Raw genomic sequence first — 26850 nt, forward strand, 5'->3', positions numbered from 1 at the left:
CAATATTTGCCAGAGTGCTTTGAAACAGGTACTCTATTAAAACAGGTACGCAATCTGTCATAGAACAAGAATGAAAGGATTAATACTATTCAGTATTTGCCAGAGTGCTTTGTAATAGGTGCTCTATTAAAGGAGAGTTGGTGGAAAATAAATTTGTAAACTGACACATCCTTGTTTTAGGGGGGCAACTTGGCAGTTACTTTTGGTATTCTCCCAGGACAGTTAACAGTAAGGTGAATGTGTAGGATGCTTGCTCCAGCCCTGTAAGGGATAATGCAAGTCTGGAATCAAGCCACATGATAGCAAAAGATGAGGACGATTAAATAAGTTATGGTTCCTTCGTCCTATGGAATACTCTGTGCCAGTTAAATAGTTGAGGGATATTTCTAGATGATGGAAAAGAAATAGTCGAAAGCATATTGTTAAATAAGATGAGCCAATGACAGAATAAGAACAAATCCTATTTATGTTTTTTTAAAGTTATATCGCTGTGGGCATACATATACCAGCATATAAAAACAAATGCATATAAAAGAAGACCGGAAGACAAGACAAAACTGTTTAATTGTTAATTCTGGGTGAGGGGATTGTGACTGAGAATCATATTTCATTTCATATATTTAAAATACATTTTTGTAGTAAAAATGTACTCATAGATAATGCAATCTTTAAAGAAATGAACATTTCGTACATTTCTTTCAAAATTAGTTGGATCTATATGAAACATACATATTATCTATTGCCAAATAAATGACCACACCAACAATTTGGTGTTCTTCAAATAAAAGCTGTTGAGTATGATATGGGGAAAGAAGTAATCTTCCTATTTTCAAATTTGCAGTAAATCCTAATGTGTACATCAAAAATATCCCCAAATCATTAAAAACACAAGTCAAAACTCAGATCCCCGAGATAAGAGATATTTCGCTGCGCATAAGATGCTTACAGTAATCGGAGAGACTTCAATCCATCGAAGGTTCGAGGAGGAATACATCTCAAACGGTTGTAACTAAGAATTCTGAAAGCATACATAGTCGATTTGTTTTACTCAGATATCCCCAAATGGCCAAATGTCATTTTAAAAATGAAGCAGTTAAGAAAAGGGTTGTTTTAGCATTTCATAAATTGAGAATATCGATGCATAATACTTTAATGTTTGTGTTTTCACTAGTACAACATATTTATTTTTAAATACAGTCTAGAATGCTTCCTTCCCCAGCCTATTCCCTCTCCCAGGTGGCTTTCCTCAGAAGTCTGTCTTAAGGATCTCTTCCAACCCCACCACAAGTGTAAATTATTCTTTGCTCCTTTTATAGAACCCAGCACTTTAACAATATCTGTATTTGTTTGTTTACTGAGGTTTTGTTTGTCTGTTTCTCCCAACAATATTTATATTCCCTGAGGGCAGACTATCTATCTTGTTAACAGGGAACATCCAAGTGCCTAGAAAATGCCTTTAGTCCAGTGAATTGATAAACAGTCCATATCACATTTTCACACTCACAAGGTGAGGAGCTGGGTCATGTTGCTGAAGCTCTGATTAGAAAGGGTGCTTATTCGGTTGTTACTTAAGTCTCTACAAAAGAAAAAGAAAAAAAAAAAAGGAGTCTACTGTTACCAGAGGAAGTGAAATATTAGTGATTCTTAGAAAGAGAAGGTTCTTCTTGTTCAGTCACAGCTGCACGGTTAGCACTCAGCTTTTACCTGAAAATAACGAAACACTGGATAACCCTCTGAGGTACATCGTAATATTCATAATTATTCACGCCCCTGCCTGTTGAAATTAGAAGCGATGATATGTTTTGCTTTGGCCACTGCAGTAAGTGCGGGCACTGGTGCCAGGTTTCAGTTCAAAACAGAAATTTTAGAGGCTCCCGGGTGGCTCAGTTGGTTAAGCGTCTGACTCTCGATCTCGGCTCAGGTCATGACCTCAGGGTTCGTGAGGTCAAGCCCCACGAAGGGCTCTGTACTAACAGTGTAGAGCCAGCTGGGGATTCTCTCTCTCCCTTTCTCTCTGCCCCTCCCCTGCTCGCACTCTCTCGTAAAATAAATAAACCTAAAAACAAAAACAACACAGAAGCTTTGGAGTGAGCTCACTTTCCCCATACCCCTCTGCTCACTGCTTTGCAAGACTTGTGATGTTTCACAGCCAGTGCCTGTGCCTTGGTCCCAGAGCAAAGGCATGTGACAGGTGGAGGCCACTCACAACAGACACATTTTATGCGTGACAAATAAACCTTTGCTCATGAAGGTTCCATTGGTTGTACATCCTTTGTCTTCCCTGTTATATATGCTCCTTGATACACACAGTCAAATTTGATAACTAAAAGAACTCATTTAATTACATCTGGAATGCCATAATTAAAAACTTTGCCCTTGGGAAAAAAAAAAATCACTGGCGTACCGTAGGTCTTTAACAAATATCTGTTTAATGAATAAGTTAACGGGAGAGATGTGGATTTTTTACCCAGTGCTACATGGCTGTTTATACAAGTGTAACTGGTACTATGGGCTGTGATTTATATTCAGTTAACACGATCTTATTTTTATTACATATAATAATAAATGTGACCATATATGATACATATAATACTTATTGTACTATAATTACATTATAACATATAATGTAATATAATAACACATAATAAATAATGACATATTTTATTGATATACATTAAATATCTTTGGCAATTTTGCATTAGGAAAAAATTAGTGAATATAGCCATACATATACTCATACAGTGATATGTATATATTCTCTGTTTTTTTAACACAAAATGCTAAATACATAAATAAAAGTAAGATTCATGAATAAGTGAAAAATTATAGGTCATAATTTATGATCATTTTTTAAAAAGTTTATTTTTTTTATTTTGAGAGAGAGAAAGAGAGAGAGAGAGTATGCACAAGGGTGGGGAGGGGCAGAGAGAGAGGGGGATAAAGAATCCCAAGCAGGCTCCATGCTGTCAGCTCAGAGCCCAAAGCAGGGCTTGATCTCACGAACCGTGAGATCATGACCTGAGCCGAAATCAAGAGTCAGATGATTACCCAACTGAGCCACCCAGGCACCCCAATTTATGATTTGTATGTGTGTGTGTATTCACTGCTTTTTTTTTCTAAAGCAAAACATACAAATAAATGTAAGATGCAGAAAAGCTGAAGATAAAATATCAGTAAAATGAACCTATAAAATTGTGAAATGATAGGAATACTATAGGAACTTAATAATTCATCTTCTTAGCTGCTGAAAACTACATAAATTTAGAAAATAAGTTAAGTATATCTATATTGGCAGAAGTTACCTGAGTAACTTGAGTTACTCATGAGTCATTGGTAAAGTCATTTCTGGATCTACAAATTCTCATCTTTCATTTCCGACCTGGTCTTAAATAATTGCGTACTGTTCCATAAATGACCCAATTCACCTGAAGTGACCGTCTGGAAATTGCAGTAATTTAAAGGTTTGTTTAACAGAGCAAAATGTATACAACCAAGTTCTTGCTGCTACTAAATAAGTGACTAGGGCCAGAACACGACATCTTAGGGGATATTCTCCCTTAATTTAATCACTGGTCATTTAAACAGTCCTACATACTTTTTACAAAGTGATTTAAGAGAAATTGAAAACGATTAATAGTACTTTAACCAACCACAACCTTGCTTAAGTCAAGTTTATGTTGGGAAATGTAACATTTTCTGTGAGTTACGTTTCTAGAATTCACTAATTAGGAATAAACCTTCTTATTCTAGGAACACTAGAAATCAGCCTCCTCAGCCAGCTGTATTCACTCGAAAATCATATAGGACTTAAATTAAAGATAAAGTATTTCCATTTCAATTTACTCCCATTGCTGATTTTTTTTTTTGATAAGTTTTATCAATCACCAGCAAGGCTATTCTAAGTGTGACATTATATATAGTAAGATTACATCTTTTTAAAAATATTGTGCATATAACTAGATCAAAATGTTGGTATATTTAAATATAGTCTTGTATTACCACTTAAAAATCCATTTACATTAATGAAAGAGAGAGATGTTATTTTACAAGGACATTAAACCAAACTGAATAAAGAAAAAAGTCCATGTCTGAAATTTATGCCCAGAATATCAGCAACTTTGTCAAGTCTACTTAAATACTGCCCAAGTAAAATGAATTTTATAAAATTAAATTTGAATACCGGAAGCCCACAACTTAACTTAGAATGTATTATAAAAGAAAATGAAACCTAATAAAATGCATTTTCAACGTTATTACTATCCATGACCTTTTGCTTAAAGTCAAGAATCAAGCCATTATTTTCTATCTTTCTCTTCTTGGCTTGTGATAAAATAGCCCATATTCATCATCAGTCGAGGTATCCAAATTTGCTGCATTTCTGTAGTTCTTGGCTACTTAGGCTTTATCACATTTGTACTTTGAATTAGAGGAGGCCCTTTCTCTACGATGCACCATTGCCTGATTGATATTCAATGAAGATGTAGCTAGTGATCCAGAACCGCAATGAGCAAGTAGGGAGGCATCTAACTGTAAATGATTTATCTCGTCTGAAAGGTTCACTAGATCTTCTGCCCGTTGCTACCTCCACTTTCATGAAACAGAGTAAGGAGTCAAAGATGAAAATACGCAACACATTACTTACATAAGTGTTAAATGTTTGTAGTTAAAGAGCTCCTTAGGAACCAGTGTAAATTGGTTCCCATCCAGATACCTAAAAACAAGAAAACAATATTATCTTTTTTGTTTTTTCTAAAGGAACAGAGGTGTGATATAAAATAGTTGACACTATTTCACTCTTAACTGAGGCAAGAAAGCACTTGGCAATTCTGGCTTTAAAACATCATGTTCCTAGCTGGGGTTCCTATTTAAAAGAAGTAAAGGGGGAAAAAGCAGAGTTGTCCAATCTAGTAGAATTATTTTGTGGATCACTTAGCATAAATTACAAAACCAAGGAGATACTGGTGAGTGCAGTTCTTTGAGGTTTATGTAATGAGGTGAGTCATGTGTCCAACTGTGTGTCAAGAAGAAGGTTCATTCAATCAACCATATTTATTTGGCCTCCTGTGTGCTTGTATTTACACGGAGACAATACCATGAAATGCATTCGCTACTGACAGAACCTCGCCACCGAGGGCCAAGACCACTCTCCACTGCCTTAATAGGGATCCATACACTTAGCAAATAACAATGGATGGTTTGAAGGAGATACTTAGGAATTTGGATGTAATCAGATTTCAGTTAAAGATATCTTGAAAATAGTTTTTAACCACTGTATATCTGCTTTGTGACAATAATTTTAGAAGGTTTCATAGAACATCACCACCTTTATCAAGGACACAGTATAGCATATATATGTAAAAGTAATAAATAACCACACATATGTGAAGTTTCCCTTTCCGACCAAAGTCAGCAGAATAATCTGCAGATAGATTGACTCTGGGCTAACTAGCAAGCCATAAAAATAAATGAATGTGTAAAGTTCTATCCATAATGTCACAAAAAGAAAAATAAACTGCATCTCAATCAAGGCTGTTTTTTCCCAGAATATAGATGAGGAAGGGTAAAAATGTCTTTCAGCAACGTAGGCCATCTCGCTGTAGATGTGCCTACAAACCATTGTGGCACCTTGGACACAGGCCACCTCCTACTCCAGTGTTGTGGCAAATCTTAAGATCCAAGGTTGAGGTTATTAGTATTTTTGCTGGATATAGAAATCGCTGAGAAATTGCCTCAGATAATAATCTGTTTCAAATAGTTCAAAATAAAAAGTTATATAAAAGGCACAACTCATCAAAGTATGTGATAAATATGTAACCAAGAGTCAGGCATATGTTATGAGTTCTTATTATGCTTGCTCAAATTTTCTGACTCTGTGTTTCTTCTTTGACTCCTCTTTCTGTCCTCCACCTAAGTATTTCTTGGTACCACTAGAGGGAAGCATAATCCCATATAGTTCAGTACTTTCCCTTTATTCTGGAAAACGCCATAACAGAAAGCTAAAAAGATTCAGAATGCGTGCTATGGATGTGTACATGTAAAACAATCTAAGAGGGAAATTACATGGAACTGATTAAAAATAATAGATACCATTTGTTTAAAACTGTCCAATAAAACGTACTTATTTTTGCCAAATTCTTTAATAATTTAATGTAATATGCAATGAGATTTTTCTAATACACACATATATGTGATTGTAGAGAAGGATCCCGCTAACTTGGTATGATTCTAAGAATAAGCTCTTGGGGAGGTAAAACTTGAATTCACAAGAGACTAGTTAATATTTTCCTCATCTCTATAACATATTTTGTTAGAAAAATATTACTTTCTAATACTTTGTAAGGAAACAGATTGAAAATTCAACTGTCTGACAGAAGAAACATATGGACGGCAGAGACGGGATATGAATCAAGTAGCTTCTCAGATGAAATTCAATAATGAAATTAAAGAATAAGTTTAAAATTATTTGCTAGGCATTGGGTAGAGGCACCAAGGTATGGGCCAGTTAAAAAGATGGGATTCCACGTTAAAAATGATCTGTTTATGCCGAGTGTTGTGTTCTTGGCTGGGCTGTTCCTAGGATCAACGTTGAGCATACAGAGTACTCTAAAGGCATCTGGCTTCCAACACTGGATGGAGAGTAATCTTCTGAAATAATACTTACTAAAATAAGAATTAAGTATTTAATTACACACACACACAAAGTAGTGCTTATTGTCAATTAACAACTGTGATGGGTGGCCAGAGAGAGAAACTGAACACTTCACAGCATTTCAAATCTAAGAGAGACCTTCCGCATATATGTGCTAAGATCACACCTTTTTTTTCTTTCTTTCTTTTTTTTTTTTTTTTTTTTCTCTCTGTGTTCAATTCAGGACCAAATTTGTAGAACTGTGCATGATTTGAAAATAATTTCCCTGGTAACTGAAGCGACATCTTCTTAAAACTCATTATGTATGTTCCATGTTGCCAAAACTTTATCAAAGCTGCTTTTTTAGAACGCTCGTACTCATGTATATGAATTATAGGTACATATCTGCACAAATTACATCAGAACCTAAATCTTTTTTTTTTTTTTTTTGAGAGAGAGAGAGTAGGGGAGGGGGCATAGGAGAGAGAGAGAGAGAGAGAGAGAATTCAAGTAGTCTCCACACTTTTAGCATGGAACCTGACATGGGCTCCATTTCATGACCCTGGGATCATGATCTGAGCCAAAATCAAGAATTGCATGCTCAACCAACTGAGCCATCACTAAACTTAAATCATTGTTGCTACACAGTTTCACATAGAGAAAATAAATAGGCAAAATGAGTCAAGTGCATTCATATCGAGCATTTGTCCATGGTACATAAATATACAGAGTATGGAATGGAAAGGAGCATTTAGGCTTCATAATACTCAAGCAGCTTGTTCTCATTCTATTCCACATATATAACATGACACAGAGAAGAAAGTGTGCCTGGTGTTTAGTGTCTAGATAAGTGTATACTGACCATGTAATATGTGGTCATAAATCAGTTATGAAAATGTTAGGGATAATTGGCCTTATACCTTTTATGATCAAAAGGATTCTAATTCAAGGCCAAAGGGCAGTACCTCTTTTTAACACAGAGATTATGCTAGCTTCTTCTTTTTTTTTTTAATTTTTTTTTTTTTAACGTTTATTTATTTTTGAGACAGAGAGAGACAGAGCATGAACGGGGGAGGGTCACAGAGAGAGGGAGACACAGAATCGGAAACAGGCTCCAGGCTCTGAGCTGTCAGCACAGAGCCCGACGCGGGGCTCGAACCCACGGACCGTGAGATCATGACCTGAGCCGAAGTCGGACGCTTAACCGACCGAGCCACCCAGGCGCCCCTATGCTAGCTTCTTCTATATTCTAGATATTTATGAATTCCACGTGGGAAGATACAGTGGTAAAGAATAATTAACGATATAAACTATGGAATCTCCCAGACACTGGAGAGCAACTAAAAGTACAGCATTTCCTAAGGTGTATTTGCTAGAACATTAGTCTTGCCAGATAGTCTATGAGAAAAAGGATATACAGGCAAATGAGTATTGGAGTTATCTTATATTTTACCACCCTCTCTTGGAGTGTCACAGTGCACCTTAGCATAACATAGACACTGAGAAATCATGCAGTGAATAAAAGAAACACAACTGAAATTTCCCAAGTGCATCTAAACTGCTTTTTTGTAAAAAATTGTTTATTTGTTTATTTTGAGGGAGAGTGCAGGGGAGGGGCAGAGAAAATCCTAAACAGGCTCCTTGCTGTTGGCTGAAAGCCCAATGTGAGGCTTGATTTCACAAACTGTGAGATCATGACCTGAGGCAAAATCAAGAAGAATTGGATACTTAACCTACTGAGCTACCCAGATGCCCCAAGCTGCCTTTTATATTATCTGTTTAGGGTTTTACATGAAACTATTTAATGCCTACAGAATGGAATTTGGAAACGGGACTCTACATTTTGTTTGGTTTCCATTTCCCTTGTTGAAATATTAATTGTTAAGGAAACAGACAAGCTCTACTTACAATTCAGTGACATCTCTTGGAATACCTTTGGGCAAGACCTTCAAGCCCTTATTGCTACATCGGACGACTGTATCCAAGCATGTACATTCCGTGGGGCAGCGAGACAGTGGAGAACAGCTATTGTCATCATTTCCTAAATTGCCGAAAGAAATACAGGAAAGCCCAGATTTGTGGCTATGAAAATGACAGAAGCGATGTTATGCTTTTAGCTTAACAAACACAAGAATCTTGAGCCATGTGATCGCTTATACACATACAGGGCATTGAGTATTTACAAACTGGTACCATACGTTTTATACAGCACTGTTTTCAGATTGCCTAGGGCAGGATTCCCGAAAATAATTCACAATTTATATTATCCATACAATCATAACAGTAATTTTCTCTGCTCAGTTATTTATACAAATTATACTTTTAATTAGAATATAGAAATGTAAACTGAATTATGGAGGAGTCATAAGGACACAGACATGAAGAAACATAGAGGGATAAAAATGTTTAGCAGAAAATGTAAATGTTTTTTAAGTTTTTTAATGTTTTTTAAATGTTTATTTATTTTTGAAAGAGACAGAGAGAGAGTGTGAGCAGGGGAGGGGCAGAGAGAGAGGGAGACACAGAATCTGAAGCAGGCTCCAGAATCTGAGCTGTCAGCACAGAGCCTGATGTGGGGCTCGAATTCATGAACTGTGAGATTGTGACCTGAGCCAAAGTCGGATGCTCAACTGACTGAGCCACCCAGGCGCCTCAAGGCCCTCATTTTAAAATATAAGGCTCAAAGGGGCTCTCTACTTACTGGTAGTAATAACAGAACCTGCTCTACCTACCTTATGTGGCTATTGTGAGAATCAAATATGATGATACATCCAGAGCTTTAAAAAGCGAAAACTATTATTTTTGTTAGATTTACTAGAATTTATTTTATTTATTTATTTTTTGGGGGAGAGAGAGCTCGACAGAGTGCAAGTGGGGGAGGGGCAGAGAGAGTGGGAGACACAGTGTGAAGCAGGCTCCAGCCTCCGAGCTGTTAGGACAGAGCCTGATGCGGGGCTTGAACTCATGACCTGTGAGATCATGACGTGAACCGAAGTCGGATGCTCAATCAACTGAGCCGCCCAGGCGCCCCTAGAATTTCTGTTAAGTCAATTGCTTTTCTCCTTTGCAAATGACAGTTACTAAAAGAGATGCTTAGAATGATAAAGAAAAGTTAAAATGAAGCTATATAAACAGTACCAACTACAAGTTGAAAACTGGACAATTTAAATAAAACATTCAGAAACACAAAGCAAGTAGACTCAGAGGTGAAAGCACAGTCTGAGAAAGTATGTGCCCTGTTTCGAAAAGAAAAGAAAAGAAAAGAAAAGAAAAGAAAAGAAAAGAAAAGAAAAGAAAAGAAAAGAAAAGAAAAGAAAAGAAAAGAAAAGAAAAGAAAAAAAATGCCCCAAACTATCCGTTTGTGTTCCCTAGCGTTGGACCAGTCATTTGAATGCTTGGTAACAAAAGATTTAGCAAGGTTTTCTTACCATCATCACACGTGAAGTCTTGAATGGCAACATCCTGGATGGGGATTTCTTTGAGGAAATATGGTTTTTGACATCGAGGATTTCCGGTTACGATCCTTTTCTTCCTGAGCCATTCCCCAAGCCAAGCCAGGTAGCAGTTACAGTTAAACGGATTGGCCAACAGGTTTCTAAGAGCCGCATGCAAACAATGCAGGGATGAGTTCAGGGGGTCATTTTCTTACCTCTCAAAACCCCATGCGACCATCTTTCCCACACTATTTCTGCTGGAATGATGCCTTCTGATCCTTCGTATTAACCACCCCTCACCCCCATCCCCCATTCATACTCAATCACAAGCAACATGTGGGATGCATTTTTTTGGCTAAAATGTTTGCTTGGAACTTGAAAAATAACAACACTTTCAAATAAGAATCTTCAAATAATTTCACGGAGAAAATAAAGCAAAGTAAGCAATTCGGAGGTTTATGCAGGGGATCCTGATAGATATCTCATTTAGAGAGAATTTAAACTCGTCAGAGATCTGATTTGCTGTCAAACTTCCCTGCACTGATAATGCAGTAATTTAATATAAAGATGGAGGCTGATTACCTTATATTATTGAGTTTAACCTGACAACAGCTATTTTATTAATTTATCATTTCAAGATTTCCATCCCTTATTTGCTCCAGAGAATAGGTTTCCCATCTAAACTGACAGCTGAGTTGATTAAATGCCAGTTATAAAAATGAATTTCCTTCTACAAATCTCAATACTTTTGGCATCTCACCACTTCAGCACAAACCTATTGACAACCTTATTATTTATAAACATGCCATCTTTAACATGCACAAATTAGTCACTCGATGTAAAGTGTCACATTTTATGTAGAAAGAGGATTAAGTACTTTACTGATGGATGGATGCTTCCCTCAAATTATTTCTGCAGTGACTCGAGCTATGTTGAACATGTTTTCTGTTTTGTTTTTCCTTTCTAACTACCTTTCCAGTTAGATTAGTATATTTAGATGCCACCATCACTAGGAAATCAAATCTGTTATAAGATTTATTATTTCAAATACTGCTCTTTAGATGATGACATATAAGAGAACTAAAATACATTGTTTAGAGGGTTTCGTTTGTTTCTTTTTGTAAAACAACACCTTCTGAGTTCTATCTATGGACCTACAAATATTCTTTATTTTCTGTCTACATAAAATATCCTCTTGGACAGGCTCAACCTATTTCTTCAATATTTTCCTAATATCACTGTAAATGCCCTCCAGTGAACAGTCTCTGTTGTTGGTCTGGCCATCCTAATGTCGCTCCTGTCACTGTGAATGATCCTTTTGAGCATAGTTTGTTGGCAATAACCCTATCAGCTCTGTTTTTATGGTATTTACACCGAAAAGACTCTGACGTGAGAACACTGGGGAAATCTACTACATTTCTGTGATTTGCAGTGCAATCAAGTTATAAGATTAAAATTTATAAATCAAGTCATATCACATTATTATAAAAAAATAATTGAAAATATTATAGATTTTGTTAAATTTTAATATGAGAGGGTAGGTAATATTTTTAGAAAAATTAACATAAATTTAACATACAAATTTGTTGAACACTAAACCCTTGATCCCATTTTTGTGAAAAGCCTAATAATGTATTAAAATGCTATTAATAAAAGGAACAAATGTAATACATTGGCTCAGTAATACAGAAATGAAGAAGATCTTTCATACTTACAGAGTAGATAAAGAATGCAGAGTATCAAATGCCCCTGGTGCAATGGTAGTGATTTGATTATCATATAAAGAAAGCAAACGCACAGAACTCAGTCCTATGAAACTGTCATTGCCAACACAGCTTATGCGATTACTTCTCAACATCCTGAGGGAAAGGAGAACATTGTTATGGAGAGAAAGCATCAAGCAATCAGTTTTGCCCATCTGAGGATCCAAATAACCCCTCTGCAAATGTGTGGCATTCATTACTGTTTTCTGAGTGATCTCTTGTCATTAGGAATTGCTGTGGATATATACCAAAAAATGCTTAGTTTGCAATGATTGCACTCAGCTACAAAAAAGCACGGGTGAGCCTCACGTGGACTCACAGCCCCATCTGATGAGGGTAGAATGTCTTCCTCTGATGCTATAATTATGTTTGCCTGCTTACATAATGTCCTAATTCACCTACAGCTCTCTGAGCCCTTGAAGGCCTGTGATTTGTGTATTCACGGTAGCATTACATCTGAGGTTTAACAGAAAGGAAGCAGAAAAGAATCAATAGTCACACACAGCAGATGGGGAACTGAGAGCATCTCAAGGACTTAGATGCCAAGTCAATGTCAGCATAGGCTGGGGAACCCAAACTAGACTGAGCACCTGAGGATCTTGCCCACGTTATTTTATTTATGAAAATTATTTTATCATTTTAAAGTTTGGAACTTAAAAAGAGGCAAGAGTTAACAAATCCCAGTTGCTCACAATGAAGTTTAAATCTGCTTCTCTCTCTCTCTCTCTCTTTCTCTTTTTTTTAAGTTTATGTATTTATTTGGAGAGAGAGAGCAATCACAAGCAGGGAAGGAACAGAGAGACAGGGAGAGAGAAAGGATCCCAAGCAGGCTCTGCACGCTCAGTGCATGGCCCGATGTGGGGCTAGAACTCATGGACTGTGAGATCACAGCCTGAGCAAAATGAAGAGTCAGACACTCTGAGACTTCAGGGTGCCTCCATCCGGCTTCTCTTGAAAGAATCCTGACCTCTTTAAATTTTTAGCAACTGCCATTAATAGGATTAACACTGATGTCTTTTCCTTGTCACTGCTGAAGTTTTGGCTCCATTCTCAATTCTTTGCCGAACTGTTTATTTGTGGAGCTTCGAGAAGGAATGAAAAATGTCTTAAAAAGCCTGTGAAAATGAATAGTGGCCATGAATCTTATTCAGAATTGCTGAGGTTATTTTACTTTTCAAGGCATGTGTTGAGCACCTTCCTAGAAGATTGCAGTATGTTAAAAAAAAAAAAAGAGGCAAAAATAAGTGAATAACAAAGTGTTCATTTTTTTTTTATTTTTTATTTTTTTAAATTTTTTTTTAACGTTGATTTATTTTTGAGACAGAGAGAGACAGAGCATGAACAGGGGAGGGGCAGAGAGAGAGGGAGACACAGAATCTGAAACAGGCCCCAGGCTCTGAGCTGTCAGCACAGAGCCCGACGCGGGGCTCGAACTCACGGACCGTGAGATCATGACTTGAGCCGAAGTCGGACGCTTAACCGACCAAGCCACCCAGGCGCCCCACAAAGTGTTCCTTTAAAATTCTAGGTTGCTCTAAGAAATACATAAGAACTATCAACTTTCGCATTCTGTTAAGTCACATATAGGGAGAAAGGATGCTGCCTTCCTTGTCAAGGAATAATTTTACGTTAGGAAACAAATACACAACAGAGAGGTATTTCTATCCACACTATCATTTGCCATAAAGTAATAAAGAGTATTTGGTCTTAATCTTGGTGGAGTCATGGACCCCTGGGAGAAGCTAAAGAAAAGTTTTGCTCCCTGTTACTAGAAAAATCCATAAGTGCACATATGTACCACATTTTGGCTGCAATGTCAAATATTCAAAGACACACTGAAATCTGTGCACATATTATTAAGAGGTTTATTAGTCTCAAAGAGTTAAGAAGTCTAGGGATAATGGGGGTGTCTTGTCAAAATCTTTATAGTCCCAAGCCCAAAGATATCACTTAGAGAAATACATATGTCCAGACAAACCTACTTTCGTCCTTTGAATACTGAGCTTGGCTCTAAAATGCTCTAGTATTCTTGTGTGGCAGAGTGGGTTAAAGACAGAGCCACTCACATCTGTTTGTGCCCAAACATCTGGGGCACAAAAACATCGCTAGAAATATAATGAAGGAGAAAGTGTGAATTTAGAGGACTTGTCTCAGGGAGAGTCCTGCGAAAGAAACTCGTCAGAAGAAAACACTGGAATAAGCTGCTTGGGATGGTGTTATGAACTTGACTATGTGTTCCAAAATTCATAGGTCGGAGTCCTGAGCCCCAATGTGACCATATCTGGAGACAGGGTCTTGATGGAGGTAATTAAAGTTAAATGAGGTCCTGAGGGTGGGACTCTAATCTTTTAGGACTGGTGTCCTTATACAAAGAGGAAGGGACACCACAGCATTCTCTCTCTGTACACAGAGGAAAGTGCACGTAAGAGTAGAAGGAGAAGGTTTCAACTACAAGTCAAGAAAGAAATCTCACTAGAAACCAACCCTCTCAGCACCTTGATCTTGGACTTCTAGGCTCCAGAACTGTGAGAAAACAAATTTCTGTGGCTTAAGTCATCAGTCTGAGGTATCGTGCTATGGCAGCCCAAGGCAGACTGATGTAGGCGGGATACAGACTCCTTCCTCACCCCCTTCCCCTCCTCTGCCCAACCCCCACGCTGCCTCTTCAAGAAGGTGCCAGTAACAAGCAGTCCCTCAACTATCTTCCAACAAAAGATGCTTCTGCTTGTAGGATTCGTGTTTTGCAGAGTTGCCTGAAGCAGCCTGGCCGAGGGAGGTGGGGGCAGGAACAGATGCAGCCGCCTGTGGTGTATTTTCTCTGCTCTCCTCTACCCTCTCCTCGGTATCTCCTCCATAAAAAGGCTAAAAGACTATTTGCATAACGTTTTGAAGGGGCTCAAGTTAGTCTGTGGGAGGGCTGCAGGCTAGCCCTGCTGGATGTTAGGTTTCACTCTATTCCTGGGAGGCTCAGGAGCAAACGTCTACACTCATGGGCAGACATTTTCAGTAGGACTTGAATTCAGGATGCTAGGAACACATCCACGCCGGCTGGGGAAATGGTCTTCTCCCTCTGCGCCAGATAAAGAGCAGGCAAGGGATGTCCTCAAGTATCCACCCTTCTGGTTGTGGCTCTGAGGGACAGGGTGACAGTTTAGGAGAGACAGTAGAGTGTGGACCTCTCTCCACTGTGATCACCATCAGTTGCTTCTTGGTTACAAATAGTTTCCTTCATGTCCTCCAAACGCTTCAGAGTGTTGATTTGTACATCTTCCAATTTTAGGTTGCCACTTTTGTCAAACATAATTATATACTTCCGAGAGAATAAAAACTACATATATGCACCGTAGAAAATTTAAGTGAACATAAAGTACGGTTTTTCTATTCAATCCAATCCCTGTCCTCTTTGGTCAACAACTTTTTGGAAACATAACGAATTTCTTTGTCCCAACCTGCCTACCCCCAAGCAAGTAGGCACAACTCTTAGCGTGTTGCTTTGAAATAGACGGTTCACGACCTACCATCAGTCAGTCTCTTTTTCACTAAGACCTCACAGGAGCAGACAAAGGTGGTTTCCCGATGAACCGTTAGTTATTCTGTGCCACAGGGGTTGGATTGGATTCTGAAGCTAGACCCCTGGGGCCAAGAGCGAGTGTTAGATGGAGGCGTTTGATGAAAAGGCAAGAGAATGAACATTCGGAGGCAGAACGAGGGAAGGGGGGAAATCTGCACCAGCACTGGAACAAGGGCAATCTTTTTTGCTGAGGAATCAGCCATCGGGAGACATTCTCGATCTTTTGCAAGCAACACACCGAAGTCTGGGGGATTCTAGGAAGGGAATGTTTGCACGCACAGGATGTGTGTGTGTGTGTGTGTGTGTGTGTGTGTGTGTGTGCGCGCGCACACGCGTGTGTGTATCTGTGAGAGTGAGATGTAGACAGACGTTGAGATGGTAGGGTGAGGAGGAGTCTGAGCTACTCCCCCACCTGGACTTATAATGACCAGTGAACTACAGTTCTGTGATGGAAGAATCACAATGCAGATGAGAATACTTACAAAGTTTTCAGGCTTTCTAATCCCCTGAACATCTTATGCTGAACGTTTTCCAAACGATTACTCGTGAGAAGTATTTCATTTACACCTGATGCTCCTTCAAATGCTCCCTCTTCAATGTCTGTGATCTTATTGTTGCTAAAGTTTCTAAATTAAAAAAAAATGTTGAAATCAAGATTTTAAGCTATTTCTTTCAACAAGGGCATTGAGACAACATGTCTGACCATTTTCTTCTACTAAACAAATTCTTCCATAATTTCCAAGCTTTTCACTGCCCAGCACCACAGGTTCTGAAAAGACACCACACTTCCTATTCCATTGAACCAAACTGATGATAATATTGGGGGAGAATGTCTATGGTGAAAAATACCAGCCCAATCAACGTCAAAATGATCTTCAAGGGTCACTAGAAGTCTAACATTGTTGAGGTCAGGTATTGAGTTGTATAAACCTTTATATTCAGCACAATACTTCAAAAGGAACTTTTTAAAGAAATGCCCCAAAGACTACTGAATGAATTAATGACTAAAAGAAGGCAATTGGGTAGAGAGAAGAAAGATGGGTTAAATGTGTGAACATTTAGATAGCATCAGAAGTGTATCAGAATAGGGGCGCCTGGGTGGCTCAGTCGGTTGAGTGTCCGACCTTGGCTCAGTTCATGATCTCACAGCTCGTGAGTTCGAGCCCCACGTCGGGCTCTGTGCTGACAGCTCCGAGCCGGGAGCCTGTTTCAGATCTGTGTCTCCCTCTCTCTCTCTGCCCCTAACCCACTCACATTGTCTCTATCTCTCTCAAAAATAAATAAACATTAAAAAAATTAAAAAATAAAAGGAATGTATCAGAATAGGGGTTTGTTCCCAGTAAAACTTCTTATTATAATAATGTGTTAAAACAGCCAACTTAACTGTCAATATCCTGTGTAACACAAAATACTACAATGCTTGCCCAGAGGGCAAAAACATCCAACTGAGGTAACCCCTTGCTACAGGTTCTATCTTTCCTTTTCTCATTGCTCACTCAAAGACCCAGAATGCTCCCAGAACAAGGATCATTTTTATGTATCGTTTTATTCCTCTCAGAGCACTGCATGTAGGAGTTGCTCAATAAATATGTGTTGAATTGAAAGGTATGAATAAAAAGTAAGAGCAATCAGTGCCAGTGAAAAGGAGAAAAATGAAATAATATGAAACTCTTTGGGATGCAGTATAACATGGGAGTCAAGTGCACAGGAAGTAGACTACTCTGCCACTTACAAGTCAGTGTGACCATGGGCCAGATACACATATGAAATAGAACAATGCTCCTTTTCTCCTTTCAACGTTTCCTCTCAGATGGAGGCTGTTCCATTGGCCTTACATACTTGACCTCTGTTCTGTCCCTCCCACCCTTCCACCTCCTCAGGGGAGGGGAATATTGTCTGAGTGTTACTGAAACTGCTGAGTTGATAAACTGATTTTAAAATATGAGTTGTGGATATGTAGTAACACAGATGAGCTATCAAGCCAGTTTACCAATCATTAATTTTGACTATCTTCTAATGAAAGTTTAATGAAGCAAAAAGTCAAATAGTTGACATGAATGTGCTGAAAGAGATATAACAGCGTGGTTTAGGGAATAGTAAAGGAAGTTACAAAACATTACCGCACCCATTTCTAATGTGCTTAGATTGCTGAATTCCTGCTGTGGCCACATAACAAACCAGCTGTCTGAATTAAAATAAGATGCTAGGGGCTCTGTTAGAGAAAACGTGGTTGGCATCGCTTGAAACTCCTCTCAGAAATTACCCTAAAATCATGTCACAGGTAGTCATTGTATGGAAATTTCGCCCGGCCTTTTATAGTTTCCAATTTCCAAAGAAATCTGAATAAAATTGCAAAGGGATGTGAAAAACACAACAAAACACCACAGAAATCTTAAAAGGTGGCTAATGCACGGCTTACATTTTACGTAACTGCGGAAGTTTCTTGAAGATTCCTGTAGCTTCCAACACTGTGAATTCATTATTATTGAGACGCCTCAGAAAAAAAGAAACAAAACATTCATTACCAACAGTTAGGAAGGGATTAGATTTTATTTCTCATAACAGAATTGTAAGATCATTTAATAATTATTCCAAAGTAAAATAGAGAACACATGCCACAGAAAATCTGTGGAAGTACTGATTTTTCCCCATTTCACTCAAATTTCAATGATCAAAATAAAATATGAAGAAGCATATAATAAGGAAAACCAATGATCAAAAATGAAAACTAGCTCTCACTCAGTAATTTATAGAACAAACTTTCTCAAACTTTTTTCCACTATTGTCTCTCCTCCCCCAAAGGATTTTTCTCCCAAAAAGCATTTTAAACCATTTTTTCTAACCACTTGCTGCAAATATTTTTTACTAATGGATTTTTTGATATGCAGTTTATATGCCATAAAAGTCACTCTTTTACAGTGTACAATTTAGTGGTTTTTAGTGTATTCACAAATCTGTGCAACTATGTTTGTTGCCTAATCCCAGAATATATCCACCACCAAGAAGAAATCTCATACCCATCAGAAGTCACTCTCAATTTGCTTCCCTCCCTGCCTCAGTCCCTGGCAACCACTAATTTACTTTCTGTCTGTATGGAGTTTCCTATTCTGGATGTTTCATACAAATGAATTCATGAAAAGTGTGGCTTTTTTCACTTTACACAATGTTTACAAGGTTCATCCATGTTTAGCGTATGTCAGCACTTCATTCCTTTTTGTGGCCAAATAATATTCCAGTCTATGGACATGCCAATTTTGTTTATCCCATTATCAGCTGATGGATATTTGGGTTGTTTCTACTTTTTTTGATTATCATGAATAGTGCTGCTACCAACACTGGGGTAGAAGTTTTTGTGTAGATACATGTTTTTGATTTCTTTGGATATTTACACTGATGTGAAATTGCTGGGTTACATAGTAAAACTATATTTAACAATTTGATGAATAGCCAAACTGTTTTCCAAAGATGCTGTGTCATTTTATATTCCCCCAGCAATGCATGAGGGGTCCAATTTCTCTCACCTGTTATTGTCTTTTTTTGCTTTTATGGCCATTCTAGGGGATGTGTTACCTCACTGTGGTTTTGATTTATGGTTCCCTAATGTTTCATGATACAAAGCATGTTTTTAGGTGCTTATTGGTCATTTGTATTTCTTTTTTAGAGAAATGTGCACACAAATAATTTGAGCACTTTTAAATTGGGTAATATACCTTTTTTATTGTTGAGTTGTAATAGCTCTTTATATATTCTGGATAGAAGTCCCCTACTGGATACATAATTTGAAAATCTTTTCTTCCCAGTACTGATTTTTAAATGTATAATTTAAAAAGCTCCTAATTTCTTAAAACACACAAAAACTTTGCCGAATAATAAATTAGATGTTAGTGTTGCAATTCTTAATTGACAAGTAAGCCTATTTAGGCTGTTATCATGCAGGAAGATATAATTTGAATTATTGTTTGTAATAATATTGGCAATACACACAACTCCCTACGTGACCATAAAATAGAGTTCAGGCCTTTTACTGCATGTTTTTCACACATTTCAAAAAATCCTGGAGCTATGAAATAGATTCAAAAAGTAACAGGAATAAAAAAAAAAAAGTATCACTACAGCCTCGGGTAGTTTCTGTCATCCTTTTGAAAGCATTACATTATTTGAAATTACTCAAATTGCTTAGAATTCATTAAGTAACAGGCGCGAATATAGGCATGGTGGGAGATAAACCATAAAACACAATCCCTGTCATCAAGGAGCTACAATGTAGTTGAAGACAAAAGGGTTATGCATGCAGAAAAGGACAACCGACTTTGCAAAGAAGTAACTGGCAAATACCAGATGGTGCTATACATAAACGTTGCTAAGATGTTCCGAAAACAATGAGATGTCACCAGGTTTTTCTTCAATTTTTAGAACACTAGCATTAGTTTTATAAATAACGTCACTAAAGGCAAACCTTACATGGCACAGAATCTATAGATGATTCAACAAACATATTTTAACACCTAGTATGTGCTAGGCCCTTGTTAGGGTTATAAATATAAATCTAATCTCACTATTCTTTTGTGTTTCTGCTATGCTATCCATTACTCAGGAAAAACAAAACCTACCCGCTGTGCTGTAATACTTGATAATCACTGAATCCTTCCACCTTCAGGTCCGTGAAGTAATAAAGCGGATAAAGGCTCTCTGCTTTAATTCATAATGTACAGAGATTCAAAACGGTGACTCTCAAAGTACTTTATTTGGTTGCTGTGAAAGACTATATCCCTTAGAAATCTATTACATTTTTAGAAATGGGTATGGGCATAAATAATACCCAAGAAATAAATATCAGATGAATGCTCTTATTCTTAGCATTATCAAGAGCTAACTGAATTTTTGAGAAGTAAATTAACTTCTGGAGTCGTATCTTGGACCAGAAAGATGAAGTCAGATAGCCTCTAATCTATCTTTGTACAAAGAAGAGTTACGGCCATGCGTGTTCATTAAAATCAATCCAATCATCAAGAATAAAAGAGCAAGACAAAAATTCCATTGCTTCGATGCTTTCATTCCTCCCTCCCAACCTGGATTTTGTTAGATGAACTCACAGCTCTGCGGTGTACTGGGGAATGTGGTCTGGGATTTTGGTGAGTTTCTGATTGGAACAATCTACCGTGGTCCCTTCACAGCGGCACTTCTCAGGGCAAGCCAAATCTGCAAAGCAGTCCCCACTTAATTTTGATCGATAATCTTCTGTACCTATTGAGGATTCAAGCCAAAAGAAAAAAAAAAGATACTTAGTCTAAAGGTTAGAATATTCATTAATTTGTAGGAAGAAAAATAGTAAGATAACTATAGATTATGCAGCAGGGAGACAACTTGGGGAATTTTTGGTCAATGGATGTCAGGAGAGGGTTAAAACAAGGGCTTGGAATTTGCTGGAAAAAAAAGTAACCAGATTCACAGGACAGGAAAACATTAATAGAGATGAGCTTTTCACAGCTGTACTTTCTGCTGATCCAGTTATGAGCCATTCTAGCCTATTTGACAGCTAATCATACAATGGCTATTAATTGTTAAAAAGTTTATTTTTTTTCTCTGAGTCGAGAATTTAAAATGTATCCAGGAATAAACATGTTCCTATATATCATTTTAAATTAGGGCTTTCAAGGCAAATAGATGTACTCAGGTTTTTAAATTTTCTATGGTCTTTTAGTATTCTCTCCCTCTCACATAATCTTCAGAAATGCCTAAAAAGCCCTCTTTTTTCATTTTGATTTTATAAAAAGAGACCAGTAAATCCTGATTTGAGCCTCAGCAGCTTGTCATGCTGTAGAAAGCTGCGTGACGTTCCATGGTGCTTGACGGAACCATGTTTTACTCATACCTGGCAACCACATGGTTAGATCAAGCACAACAGAAAATCTCGCTACATAATCACTACACCATCCACTAGGCCAAGGGTAAGACCGAGAGGAAAGATGAAGGGAAGCAGGAGAAAAAGCTACAGACGTTCTGGAAACGTAATACTGTTTACATGACATGCATTCTTCCCGCAGAATGTTTATGACCATAGTAAGAGTATTACTACCGAAGATTTCCTGGAAACACAAAGAAGGGGGCTACACTGAAAGGTGCCTCCATTGTTCCTCAGAACTGCAGAATGGAAACAACAGCTTTCGGGAACAACATCCAGGAAGAAGTTGAAGGTGAGCTACAAGGACAACAGAGAAGCTCAAAAGATCTGTGGTTTCTTCTTGGGGGGCGGAAAAAAGGCGCAAAAGACCGAGACTAGAAGAAGGTACATCAGGATTGAAAAGGGAGGACATTGTGTTTCAGATCAGACACTTTTACTTACAGCCAAAATGGTGAATTCCTGCAAAAGTAAAAATCACCAAGAAGGAAAGAAAGAGTAATCCCGATTAAGATTAATAAACACATACATAAAACTAGCTAAGGTCTCCTCCTTCTTTCCTTACTATGGCAATTGGAGGGGAAAGGCATAGTATGACAGCAATCGTCATGCTTTGCAAGCTTTTGTAGTAATTTTTTGAAGCACAGTGGTCTTACGGGAAAAGCAATGGCATACAAGATGCACAGCACAAGTTAGGTTCTTGTCGATTCCTTTAAATGATGAACTCTCTGCAAGATAGATTTTCTTTTGAGTTATCACTATAGTATCTAGAATGCCATATAGAATGACGGTAGGCAGGTAAACAAGCAAACTGAAGTGAAAAACGAATCATGGAGATCTTTACAAACAAATCCATCTGGATTAATCCTTAGGTGGTGGCTTACATGCTTTTTAATGATTTTTCCAACTTATAAATAACGTCACTTAGTGGAAATGAAATGAAAATCTCATCAGATTGCAAAGCTGAATATAATCATTTCATTAGATTTGGCAATGAATGCCAAGGTATTTATTGAGGAACTTTTGTAATGCAGTTTAGGCTTTCGTTTTAAAAGTGAAATGAAGAAACACTGGCAACAAGGTCTACATGACAGGTACTCTGGGTTTCTTACATTTAAAATAATCTGCATTCCACGCAATGACAATGTTGTTTCTTTTATGGAGACTGTTTATTAGGTAGGATAAAATTTTAATTGAAATCTATAAGAAAAAAAAGAGGGAGAAAAGGCTCAAAGAAACCTTCTGAGTCCTGACTTCTATTATTATTGCTTTAATGCAAATTGAATTAACAGAAATTGAAAATGAAGCTATGGTATCACATATAAAATGTATTTCCAAGAAAGCATATTTTGACCGCTGTCAGTAAATGGGAAAAACTGAATCAGAATTTATGAAAACAATCTGACTTTGGGTCTTTAATTGGTGATCCAGAAATATTAATTTCTAAATTATTAATAAAGTAGAGTTAAATGTAATTAATTGAAGAATTCAGTAACAATTATATTAATTGGCAGAATTTGAGGATTTAAGCAATATTAATGTTTTATCCTATAGGTGTTCTGGTGTTTAGAATATGGCTTTTTCTGGGTAAGTAATAGCTATCAGATGACTTTCTGCTTAATAGTGAGGTAAAAATAATGAATTTTAAAGATTGCCAATGAAGGCCAATCAACTGTTCTTTCTACCATGTTATGTCTTATGTAGCCAGTGTAATATGTAAAATACTATTGATCACTCAAGCTCAAAATAAGTAATAAAACAAAATCCATTAAATGAACAAAATTATTCAAATTATAATTCAATAAAGGTAAATAACACATATCTCTTTAAAATAAAGACCAAACCTAACCCAGTACTCTCCTTTAAAAAATCAGTATGGTTTTTGCATACTAACACTGTATAAATAATCTTCTTATTGGTAGGTGTTAAAATATATAATTGTCTAGAATATCCCCAGGAGATGGTAAATGTAGCCAATTAATTACTAACACATATTTTTATATAATGGTCTAAAACAAACAAGTCAAGAGGCATTTTACACAGTTGGCAGGCAAGGAAAAAAGAAGTGAAGAAACATATTTCAAAGAGCTAGTTCCAGAATCATCAGCCTTGACAGTGTTGAGATTGTAGTGGTAAAACATTTCAATTACTTTTCTAAAACACATTCCATTCATATGCTTAAATTATTCAAGGCACTTCGTGCCTATGAACACCTGATGCTTTCAGGATGCATGTCAATATTGTTTTTGTGGAGTTATATTGTCACTCCAGGTATACAAGAAGTTTGTTAAGTTTTGTTAAGTCACAAACAACATATAACTGTATGTAAGCAAGCAGGAAGTTGCTGTTTTTGTATAAAAAGTGAAGCATCAGTAGGCCAAATAAAACAAAAAGTAAGGCATACATTTTTAGTATAGTTACATCAAAAAAGTAAATCTCATGGTTGGAAAGAGAATTCATTCTATGTGTTGGTAACTGATTTCATGTAGAACTAGTTCTTTGACAACAGAAAGGTCTCTGTCTTTAAAACCAGCTCAATAAGCTACATTTTAAAAACAGGTTGAAAGATCAGATATACAACATAAGGAGAGAAAATGATTTAAGTAGAAGGCTACAGGTTCAAACGTTTTAGGTACTGTGAGAAATTTTAGATAATGTGCCAAAGTGAGAGAGAAAAAAAAAAGATGGGAGTTTAATAATATATAAGTTTAACATCAGAAGCTGCATGCAAAGGTCAGGTTTTCAGGAAACAGCTACAAGTGATCTATGCAGAAGTAAATCTATCTACAGAGTACCCACTGTACTTTCAAACGCATGCACATCAAAGTTTCAGAAGCTATATTTTATAAGGTGAGGAAAGGGTATCTGTGGTTAGTCCTACTACCGAGCAAAACCTACCTGGAATGAAATACTGTTCTTTAGCTAAATAAAAAAAGAGAAAAAAAAATAGAAGATGCACCTGAATGTCAGCAAGCAGAGATAGGAGTTATATTAGATTAAGAATGGACTAAAGGCACTATAGATAATTAAGTGAATTCTATTCACAGCAGTGGCTGAGATATAATAATGTACAGGGAGTAGTAAATGTATCTAGAACCAAGGACAATAAATAGCTTTGTTTTGATATTAGCTTTTTAGTATGAATTAACTGCCGAATGTGAAATACCCCTGCAATAGTCAGATAACATACTACCCAAAACATTCAGAATGTGTTTTATCGTAAGAAAACAGAAAAGATTAGTCCAAAGCAAATAGTAAATGTCAATGCAGTAGGTCTTTTATTTAATGGTAATACAATGTATCTACATTTAGTTTTTTATAAATAAGTATGATATTCCCCAAATGCTAAAAGATGGCCTTTTGGAAAAAAAAAATTATTCTCAGAATCCTATTTGAAATAAGAGGATGAAAAATAAGAAAACACATTTGGTGCGAGAAGCAAGGGATAGGGAAATCTTTCCCCCTAATTCTGAGCCTGAGCAAATCACCTAACTAAATCTCAGTTCCCTTTCTGAAGAAATGAGAACATGGTTGATTACCTAAAGTTTTTCAATGGAGAATAATCCAACAAACATACAACTTAACAGACTTGAAAAGTATTCTGAGTTTGCTAAAAGTTCAAATTCTAAAAATACAGCATGAAGTATCCAGGCATCTTTTTTCTTGGCTGGTAGCCTATTTGTTATGCTGGATATAGTGTTAAAAATATTACATATAGGAGGGCTATATGAATTGTGTCTACAGCTCTCTTTATTTGGTTCTTTGTGGACAGAAGTAAAAGAACTCTATTCTACAATGTTTGATAATTGATCTGATAACCAGCTGTCTCTAGGTCTCCATAACCACTGTTTTTGGTAACATAGGTGAAATGTCACATGAAGTAAGAAATTACCTGAACAACGGAATTTCTTGCTTTTGATTTGTCCTATTCTTTTGTTTGCCAGACGCCGGGGGCTGGTGCAGCGGGCACCACTGGTCTCGATGGGGTTGACATGGAGATAATCCGCCAGCCACTTGAGATGGCAGTCACAAATAAAGGGGTTCTGGGCCAAATGCCTTTCAGAAACACATACAGAACACTTTTATACTCGACTTGCAATGAACTCAACTCTCAAATCCATAGTGAAGACACCAGTCACCATAGTTGATCCAAGCCATAGATACATACATGGTTTGAATGGCCCGGAGAGGTGAAAAGGTCCCCTTGGCAATGGTCTGAAGCTTGTTGTCGTACAAGGAGAGAAGGTTCAAGTTGTGCAGATCCTGAAAAGCATCTACCCGAAGGCAGTTTATCTTGTTGGCATTCAATAATCTGTTTGATCAAATAGTTGCAGAATTAAAGTGCAGCATCTTCTTAACCCACCTTCAAGATTCTGTCCTTCTTGAGAAATACAAGAAATCAACAAATACATTTTTCTGAACCTCAACATTAACATTTTAACTGTAATAATTTAGGTACCACAGGTGGAAGATTTGGGGTTATAGCAGATAAAGCAAAGGGCATGCAGTTTAATAAATCTAGTGGCACTCATACATTTATTCAGAAGAAATAATGAAACATATTCTCTGGAAGGTGGAAGGGTAGTGCAGTAGACAAAGCAGAGCCAACTTCTGAAGTCAAGGATGCCATAAAAAAAACCCGTCATAAAACATTAGTCTTTCTAGCTGCTCTGTGAAGAAGTTCCGTCTACTTTCAAAACAGAAGCCAGAGTGAGCCTTTTAAAACACAGATCACTTTCCTTTCAAAGCCAGGCAACAACTCTCAAACTGCTCTTAGGGAAACCAAAGTCCTGACAAATTGCCTTAAGGCGCAATAGGACCGTTAGCGCCCCCTTCTGACTCTGTGACCTCCACGTTCTTTCCCCCAGCTGCTTCAGCAACAGCCACTCAGGTCTCCATGTAGGGATGTCAGCTTGGAATGTTCTTTTCCCTGTTGTCTGACTACTCTGCTTCTTTGAGTCTGGTCCAATCTTACCTTCTCAATTCAGCCTACCCTGACCACTCTCTTTAATACCATCCCCTGTGTTTGCCCTTCCTCAACCTCTAACACACTTGATTTCTTTACTATGATCTTTTTTTTTCCTGTTTTCCTAAGTGTGTATTTCTTTCTGTTGTATATGATTTACTTGTTACATTATTTTTTTAATGTTTATTTATTTATTTTGACACAGAGAGAGAGAGAGAGAGCAGGGGAGGGACAGAGAGAGAGGAGAGAGAGGAGAGAGAGGAGAATCCCAAGCAGGCTCTGTGCTGTCAGTGTAGAGCCCAATGCAGAGCTCTATCTCATGAACCGTGAGGTCATGACCTGAGCCGAAATCAAGCCTTGGATGCTCAACCGAATGAGCCACCCGGGCGCCCCTGATTTACTTCTCACTTCATTGCTGTCATTTGCATGTTGCCTCCACACAGCAGGCGTATTTGTCGGTTTAGCTCCCTAATGCTTCTCCCGTGCTGAGCACATACTAAAGTGCTCCATAAGTACCTGTTGTTGAATTAATACTTTATAGCCCTCTTGGAGAGTGACACGGTTCATAAGCATATTAAAGGCCCTAGTC

General features: G+C 37.4%; 1 protein-coding gene across 5 annotated transcripts in view; it reads right to left on the minus strand.

The window, feature by feature from the left end:
• The window catches only part of SLIT2 (slit guidance ligand 2), a 373006-nt gene that overhangs the window by 68848 nt on the left and 277308 nt on the right, over positions 1–26850 (minus strand). For 3 of the 5 annotated variants that reach the window (XM_007093745.2, XM_007093742.2, XM_007093741.2), the window contains 12 exons: positions 25464–25607; positions 25188–25351; positions 24194–24217; positions 20490–20640; positions 17816–17890; positions 15879–16022; positions 11778–11921; positions 10057–10223; positions 8537–8669; positions 4643–4711; positions 1505–1576; positions 947–1018 (listed from right to left, as the gene is read on the minus strand). In XM_007093745.2, coding sequence (XP_007093807.1) covers positions 947–1018; positions 1505–1576; positions 4643–4711; positions 8537–8669; positions 10057–10223; positions 11778–11921; positions 15879–16022; positions 17816–17890; positions 20490–20640; positions 24194–24217; positions 25188–25351; positions 25464–25607 — 1359 coding nt within the window. The remainder of the gene's footprint in view (positions 1–946; positions 1019–1504; positions 1577–4642; positions 4712–8536; positions 8670–10056; positions 10224–11777; positions 11922–15878; positions 16023–17815; positions 17891–20489; positions 20641–24193; positions 24218–25187; positions 25352–25463; positions 25608–26850) is intronic. The other 2 variants (XM_007093744.2, XM_007093743.2) reach the window with 1 other exon arrangement.

Source organism: Panthera tigris, chromosome B1, assembly GCF_018350195.1.
Source record: "Panthera tigris isolate Pti1 chromosome B1, P.tigris_Pti1_mat1.1, whole genome shotgun sequence".
Taxonomy (NCBI): Eukaryota; Metazoa; Chordata; class Mammalia; order Carnivora; family Felidae; genus Panthera; species Panthera tigris.